Here is an 8,973-nt window from a genome sequence, read left to right as displayed (position 1 = left end):
TGTGAAGACACTGTTGCAGTAATAACTTCTACTAAAGATGAATGCATGAATTAGTTTTTCTAGTTTTTCTTTGTCACAAATGCAACTGTCACATTTGTTTGTCCTTGTGTGTCTGTGGCTCATCCTCTGCCCTTTGACCTTGTGGGACAGAACCTCACTGTTTTGGAGGAAATCAAAAGCCTCCTAATGCACACAAACACTGAGACACATTTTGGTGAAGGGGGCAGCAGGGGTGGGGTAGTGGGCAGGAAATGCTGTGTACCCCCTCCCTAAGGCTGGTTCCTGTCCTTGAGTTCTGAGTGCATTGTGTGTATTTTTCTCAGAGTTCCTTATAATCCTGGCATATGTAATGTTAAAAAGAAATCTCTTTTTTGACCCCTGGATTAGGCAGATGTTGATGTTTTTTGCATGTGTATTGCCTGTTATAGCTGCATCTACAGACAGCATATCTTGCTGCCCTCACAGCACATGTCATTGATCAAGTCAGCATTGCAACATGTGGCATTCCTCAGTAAATTCAACTCCCCACTGATTTGATTAATGGCCTGCAAACAGATACACCCATTCTTCTGCAGACACCCTCCAAGCCACCCTCCCACCTCCTCCCTCTCCAATGTCCAGTCTCTTCTCTCCTATTGCAAACCTCCTCATATTATCCTTACATCACCCCTTTCTTCAAAACTAATGCCATTTATTTCTCTGTACTTGTTGCTTGATTATCGGCTGGAAGGCTGATGAAGCAGAAGTAAATTTCAGACTTTTTTTAACTGTCTTCTGAAAGGACAAAGCTGGACGAAAGTCTAAAGAGGCTGCTCAAGTGGAGAATATTGGAGCTGATGCTTTGGGCAGTTGTGTAAGAGCTCTGCAGCTTTTAAGAAGGTTGGAAACTTTAGCCCAGTGACTTAACCCTCTTGGCTTGAACCCGATCCTCCAGTGAATCAGCTCAGCAAAGCCTGACATTCTGATTTCAGCAACACACTCTCTCCCACTCAGCATGGGCTGCTGTAAACCCCGACACCCTTAACGAAGAATGAACAGACACTCATCATCTCCTGTAAATAAGCAGCTGAAACTGCAAACAGATGCTTTGTATCAATGCTTTTTGAAGGTTGTGTTTGTGGAATACTGACAAAATAGTTCCTATCCTAAGCATTGACGTGATTCAATCTCCATCTTCAGTTTCATTACAGTTTATTTCCCCAAGAAATACTATAAACAGCTTATATTGTTTAGGTTTGAGTTATGGATCAGTGTGAGCTTTACTTTACTCCTTTTCCTTTTTATTTTCTAGTAATTCTGACCCATGTGCTATAAATTTACATTCAGCACTGCCTAAATCAATACTATGAAGAGGCTTTGCACATCTACTTACTTAAATCTGGGCCCAACCTATTTGCTTAATAGCTTTTGCTGTTACAAGTACAATGGATAAAATATCCTGTCCTTTTAAACTTTAAAAACCATTCAATTTATTCTCAAGGGTACAAAATCCAACCATCCATGATCCATCCAACTTATACATTTGAGGTGAGACATGCCTATTTTTGTTTAGGAAGTTTGGTCAATCCTGGGCAGGTCTTCAGTCAGTACAACATCAAAGATCACAAACATTGTTGTGCTACTATATAACAATGATTAAACCTGATGAGCATGAAAAAAATGGAACCACTGAGATTTAAGGTGATGATTTATTATTAATCTTTTATCACTGCTGTATTTCTATAACACATTTTCATTTTGACATATCACAGATATGAAAAGCATAATTGTGACTACAGGAAATAGAGAGCATCAGCTCTTTGAATTCACCACACAAGAGTTTCAGTACAATAGCTTTGCATTTATCAAGATAAAGCAATTCAAATGTAAGGACTTCATTGTAATTATCTTTATCTTAAAGGTGGGGGGGAGTGGGGGGGGTCACATGTTGCTACATTTTCACGTCAGGCAATAACATAAATGTGTCTGATTCTACGTAGGTTTTCAAAGCTTCAGCCACACTGACTACAGTAAAAAGTCTAAATGCTAAATGCAAGTAATTTTATGAACCACTCAAGATTAATATTCTATAATAATGAAGAAAGAAAAGCAAATATTTGGTCCATAAAGAACCTCTTCTATGACATGTGATGGAGATTTTCATCAGAACTAAAATGTTCTGTTTTCTGAGTTTGTTGGCAGATCGCTTTAAGTGTGAGCTAATAGAACAAAGCTGATCCAAAAATAAACTTTGTATAGATCTGTGGCAAGGTGCTTTGTGTTCAGTAAAACAGTCCCATAGGTTGGTAAGCAACATATAAAAAAGGCAGCTAAACCGTATTTGCTTGTTTATTTCCTGTTTTTCCAGAAAAGGCTGAACATATCCAATAATGAGAAATTCTGAAGTTTCTTTTGTCATGGGAGTTAAGATGTAGACAAGGGAAGGCCTGTTAGATGAGGCTGAAATACTTAGTAAAATATATGAGGTTTTAAAAACTCTGTTAAAGTGTCCACAGAGACCAATTGAGGATAAAATGCAGCTGAATCCAGGCATTGTGTATTTCCAGCTGCAGAAAATTCAGCTAGGACATCAGTCTACAAGCTGTCGGATTAAATGTCTGTCGCTAATGGTTCAGGAATGTTAAATTAGTCAGGGGATGCACGCGTGATGCTGTGAACGACAAAATACTTTAAGGGGGCCAATTTGATACCTATGAACATTTAAAAGGAAAGATGACAACTCCAGTGATCTCATTGCCTCACAGCTAAATAGTCACAGACAGCCTCCTACACTCCAAAACTAAACAAAAAACTGTCCTTATCAAGAACGTTTAATTTCAGCAGCAAATAGGAAAATAAGTGTGGTTTTTGGAGGCAGAATGAAGATATCCCAAAAGAAAACTGAAATTAGACTCATCTTTAAAATCTGAGCTTTTTTCTCTACACTGGGTGCCCACATGTTTGACAGTTCAAGCGAAGCTCAGTCCCCCACTGAGTCACTGGATGCGTAGGTGTGCAGCTGCTAAAATGACTCTTACCTCTCACATTCTCATAAGCTGAAAAAAGAAGCCAGGGGACAAATGAACCCCCCTGATCAAAGTGAGCTTCTGTATTCAGGGGTTGTGTGTTTGCATGTGCACAGCCTTTAGGGGGCTGTTTACATTGAGCAAGCTAAGTCATGCAATCTGATCTCAAGGTTTGACGGCCTTTCTCAAACACATGGGTGCATGTGCACTCATGCACCTTTCAACACGGAGAGCAATTGGGAGGAAATTCTGTTAGCTCAATGAGACGTCCAGGCGTCAGTGCATGTCTCTCTTTGTGTTGAGATTGTTGCCATATGTTTCACCCAGGATGCTCAGCTTAAAATTGAGGTATAATACGTCCATCTGCACTGCCCTTAGTCTCATTTCCTGCTTTCATTTAGAAGCTACTCATGTCAATAACTGGGTTTATTCTGTCCAATTTTCTATCATGCCTCTTTTGGCTTTCACCCCCTTTGTAAAGTTCTCTCTGGGTGTTGTGCTTTACACACACCCCTACACCTGCACCAATGCTGCTCGCACTGTGTGTATCCGCAGTGTTTCCCGATAGGTGGGCAGGTGTGTGCAGGTGTTCCACCGATCACTCAACATCATATAAGCCTCTCCCATTAGCACGCACTAACCATACAACAGTGTGCTGCTCTATCATCCTATTCACAAACTGTCATACATGTCCTAATGAACTCTTGTGTCAATACAAACCCTTAGAAAGACTGACATTAAAAGGAAAAAAACACTTTTTTAAAAAGAAATCCTTTTATTTACAAATGACAGGAATAAAAATACACAACTCTGCAAAATTAAATTCATCTTCAAGCAAATGTTTTACAAAATCTGCAGATTGAAAGTTGTAAAAAAAAAAAATTTGGTCAGGCTCAAGTGAGCTATTACATCCCAGAATGGTTGTGCAGCGAGGACAGGGCAAATGGTGTGTGCATCACCTGTCGTTGAGGTTGCAGCTAGCGCGTCTCTCAGCACCCTGCCTCCATGGTGCACCATGCAGACAGCTGTCTCAACACCCACACATCATGCATCTATAGCATGGTGAGGAATGACATCCCCGCATAAGCAAAAAAACACACCCAAGCAGCTGCAACATGGCCACAGTCCCGGACCGGCCGGCACCAATTAAGTTTCCTGGGAATTAACAACACTTTCAGCTGCCAGTTTCAAAAACATGCAGCAAATAACAGTGTGAGATCAAGTTGGACAATCATGAATTAAAGGCACTTAAAGAAACTGCATTCTAGGCAGGTGACAACAATTTGTGTTTTCTCATCGCAAACCAGCTTCAGCTGGGTCTCCTTTCAAGGCGCTCTGGGGAACCATGCTCTACGAGGAGGGACAACATCCAGAGGAGCTGTGTTTGTGCAGCAGGGACATGCGGCTGAAGGTCCGAGAGCAGGTGCTGCACTGGTACTTCTTCACCTCAGAGTGGGTTTGCAAGTGGGCACGGAGGTTGGAGCGGTCAGCGAAGGCCCGGTTACAGTGTTGACAGGCGAAGGGGCGCTCACCTTTGTTAGGAAGAGAGAAAGAACACTGTGAGCATCAGAGGAAAATCACATTCATTTATTTTTTTTAAGATCCACAGAAAAGCAGAGCGACAAACAATCAATCAGGAGTCAATTCTCTTTTTTTTCTCTTGTAGACCAAGTTTTTGGCCGAGATTAGTTTGTGTGAGGTTAAGCAATGATATTTGCTCATGTGTTAATAAATACCAATGAGCACAAGGTGCAGCCACTCGCATCAGCAAATTTAAAACAGTAATAATCAATAGTGACTTCAGATCTTTACCTGTGTGTGTGCGGATGTGTCCCCTCAGCAGCCAGGGCCTGGAGAAGGCCTTGCCGCAAGTTGGACAGACGCAGGGAAGGGTGTGAGAGCGGATGTGCATCTTCAGTGCTCCCAGGCTGGTGTACTCCTTGGAGCAGTGTTTGCAGTGAAAGGCTGGACGCGGCGATGCCTCTGAGGGCATGGGGGGGGTCTGTGATGACGATCCATCGGGAGGGAGCTGGTGGCTGGACACCTGATGATGCGAGAGTGCAGAGAGGCTGCTGTAGGTCTTACTACAGTGGAAGACGTTATGGATGGCCTCTGGACTGGGGGGATCAGAGGTCCGTCCACCGTCCTCAGATTCCTCACCGCTGCTACTGGAAGGAGAGCTGCTGAGGTTCAGAGGGCCCAATGGAGAAGGAGGCAAGGAAACAAGGGTAAGTGGGGAAAAAGGAGCAGGCAGGACATCTGAGCTTGTGAAGAAGGGGCTGCTGGGATGGCAGGTGAGTGCAGAGGCGTTATTCTGAGTTGGAAGTTCAGCCAATGGAAAGCTTTCCGGGACAAAAGCTGAAAGCAAAGAGGAAGTATGGTAGATTAAACAGATGATCCAAGCTTGTTATCATTCTCACTCTCAGGTTGCAGTCTAAGCATCAAGCTTTCTCATCAACAGATTTTCCAGATGACTGGATGAGTCTTTTCAAAAACCTACATTCACCTTTCACTCTCTTTATTTCTGCAGATGCATAAATAAAGCAGTAAAGGTACTTATTCTGCATCGTTTTATTTTGAAAATATTATTAATAAAACTTACCAGTTTGGCTTTCCAGTTGGCTTTCCCTGTAATATGGCTTCTTGGTTGAGAAATACTTCTTGACAAGAAATGATCGAGGCATGTTGAGCTCCAATTTGTCCTCAACCAAAAAAATTAAGTAATAATGAATCTCCAAAACCAAATGCTTCCCGGTCCCAGTGCGCCTCGGTTAACTGTTACTTCCAGACAAACTGAGATTAAAACTAATCGGGATACAGAAGCACAACCTGCGGAGTTGCATGTATCTCTGCGTTAAAGTTTGCCTCCTCATATACAGGGGGAGAAAGCAGCGGGGTGGGTGGGCACATCCCCGCCTAAAGACACACCTCTGCACGCCGCCATCCCTCTCACCGCAGGTGCCCAAAATGCCCAAATCTCCAATAAAGCAGCGACTGCGCATGTCCCGGATTTCCTTTAACTGCAAACTTTCCCTCATATGTTAAAACTTTCAACCTTTGCAATATGGATGTTTGGTTTTTAAAAGATAACAATTCGGTTTCTCTCTCGTGAATATCTACAAATCACCAATAAGAGACTCAAAAGCTCCATCAGTAAATTTATGCTGCAGAAATTTCATAGAAAAAACTAATGAGAACTAATGCATAGTAAATGTTTGAATGAAAATTAATTAATTATAAATCAAGTTACTGAAATAAATCACTTTTTATTGATATATTCATTATGAATACAGCGGATATAAAATCCTATTCAGATTAAATCTAATAAACTTTTTCTTTGTTGTTCAGTCAAGTAAAATGATCATAAATCATTATCTGCAATGGAAGCTTTTTAGAAAAACTAACAATATAAAAGAGAAAATTAATAGAAACGTCTTCAGGTACAGACTAGTGAAACATTTGGAACATTTATATCTCCATAAAAATGTTCATATGAACCAAAGTGATTAGATATAAGAATTATATGTTGCTGTATGAAATAACTACCCTAAATAGGAAAAAGGGAAATAATTTACAAAAACTTGCGTTTCCTCCGACCATCTTAGTAAAACTACTCTGCAGGAATCTGATATTACTGCCACATAACAGAAAACTCATGGAAAATATATAAATATATTGATTGTCCATATAAAGTCAAATACAATATCTATAATGAAACTTAAACAGTTTTTCCTCTTTTCTAAATCAAAACAATCCGCATTTGAGCTGCTTCTCTTTTTTTCTAATCCAATCAGTTGATTTTTTTTTCTTCAATTAATAATTAAGTGATAGCCTCTAAGTAAATCCTGGATTTATACTACCAAAATGAGTGAATATAAACCATAAAACAAAGTTTAATTGGGTAAAAACCAAGGAGAGCGCCCTCTGCTGGTCTCTATTCTCACAGTTCTATAGAAAATGCCCGTTTAAAGGCTGAGGCGGCTCCAATGCGCTCTGATGGTACAGAATAGAAAAGTAAGATTTTAACACGCAGATGTTTAAAGCAGACATTTTGTTCACACACAAGGAGACAGACGGCACTCTTCCAAACAAAAAGCCCAGTTCATCCTGCTCTGTTCTCCTCTCCTCTCTCAGTGGGAGATAAATGACCCTGAATAGGAGCAGCACTGTTCTCCTGCTTCCTCACAGCTTGAGAGCAGGTCAAAAATTAAGGGAACAAAATGATGAAGCTGTTGGAGCGCCTGCCTTCGGGTGGTTTGAAATGCTGGGAGGAAATGAGCCTATGTTGAGGTCAGATGTCCATTTTGATCCTGCATTTGTAAATTGAAACCCCTAATTCATTTTCATTCGTAGTATATTTTTTAAATAGAAATGTATATTTGCTTATATGTTGTTTTTTAACGTTTGGACTCACTTAGAGTCGTGCGTAAAACGACTGAATCTGCACTTCAGGTGCCAGCCATCAGACAGGAATGTCTCAGCTTTAACTGGTGCTATTTAACATTGCAAAGAGAGTCAGAGGCTGGGTTGTGGGGGGGTCGTGGTGGTGGGGGTGCACCTGTCCAAAAGGCGCTATTGTCACAGAGTGGCCAAAACTTCACACATCGTTAGAGCGCTTGTTGATGCTGACGCCACGTAGACTGCGGGTCAGCAGGGCAGGGCTGCAGTAAAAACAAAGCGGCAAACATCCTAGAAACACGTGAAAGTGCTTCTGCTGCTGGGGATTTCTTTCACAATTTGATTCTTTGGGTTTAAATGATGAGTTTGATTAAGCATTTGATAGTTTGACCCCAATCACTTTATGCTTGCTTTGGTCATTCCTGCAAAAAGCAGGTGATTACGCGCACCGATGAATGGAGTCTGTGGAGGGGACAGTTTGTCTGTGGGAGACAGACTGCAGACAATTTGTGTTACAGCAGGTTAGAGTGACCCTTTGACATGAAAAGTTTTCTGCAGGGAACAGATGTTTGGCTCATCTGTGGCCCCAGGCCTGAATCAGACACACAAGCCTCACTTAGGTCTGCTAAGATCTTGAATGGATGCCCCCAAAATCACTGCTGCAGAGTGAAATTAGAAGACAAGAAGGCAAAGTATATCAGCTCATGTTGTCTTTTGAGGGGGAAAAGTGCGCACAATGTGAAAATAATGTTTTGCTAATGAAAAACTCCTTATTTCTAGATGTATTTATTGATTAATTGACTTTAATGATCTCACAGTGGAGAAATGTACTCCTTACATCAGCTGAATTAGTCAGACAAGAAGAAGGTGCCAAAGGAAGAAACATTTTCATAGGACATATATTTATATATATATCTTAATGGAAAAAAAGATGTGAAGATGATTTATATTTACAAATACAAATACCCATGGTATCTTTCATAAAGCTCCTTATTAGAATAGCTTATGTGTTGATGCAGTCAATGAAAACTCAGATAACTTTTTTGTTGTTGTTATTTATTTACAATGAAAGGAACCACGTGGGTTAGATATATTCTACTGATCAGAAGAGCCAAGAAGCCCATAATATATCTAGAGGAGCTTATAAGAGTAATAGGTAATATTTGCCTTTATTTCTATTGGGCAATAGCAATTCATACAATCTGCTTTTTCATGCCTTTATGTGAGAGTGCAAATAATCAACCAACCAAACCTTTAAAGATTGGACCATGAAATAATCACCAGAAAATGCTTTTATTCTACTTTTTTTAATTAGAGTTGTCATTGAACTTTCTGGCAAATTATATTAATTACACACATGTTGTATAAGTGAAATTAGATTTCTGTATATTCTTTTTCTAAAAATGCCGTTCACTGCATTTTTCTGATTGTGTAAGTCTGCGTTTTCAGGAACAAGCATATCAAATATCCCACTGATGATGCAGTGGTCTCAAAAAATGTATGTATTAGAAATTATATACTTGGCTTGAAAGGGCTTTGCACTCTTAGCACACTAATCCCACATAAATTT

General features: G+C 40.4%; 1 protein-coding gene across 1 annotated transcript; it reads right to left on the bottom strand.

The window, feature by feature from the left end:
- Positions 1-3,781: 3,781 nt before the first annotated feature.
- LOC107087594 (protein snail homolog Sna-like) lies at positions 3,782-5,867 on the bottom strand. The gene is made up of 3 exons (XM_015379252.1): positions 5,608-5,867; positions 4,818-5,363; positions 3,782-4,537 (listed from the first exon to the last, which is right to left on the bottom strand). Exons 1-3 carry the CDS (start codon positions 5,687-5,689, stop codon positions 4,356-4,358), a joined length of 810 nt encoding a protein of 269 aa, XP_015234738.1. The 5' UTR covers positions 5,690-5,867; the 3' UTR covers positions 3,782-4,355.
- Positions 5,868-8,973: the final 3,106 nt, after the last annotated feature.

This window comes from Cyprinodon variegatus, unplaced genomic scaffold (assembly GCF_000732505.1).
Source record: "Cyprinodon variegatus isolate N-32 unplaced genomic scaffold, C_variegatus-1.0 Scaffold188, whole genome shotgun sequence".
In the NCBI taxonomy this organism is placed as follows: Eukaryota; Metazoa; Chordata; class Actinopteri; order Cyprinodontiformes; family Cyprinodontidae; genus Cyprinodon; species Cyprinodon variegatus.
This window is presented reverse-complemented; position numbering and strand designations above follow the sequence as displayed.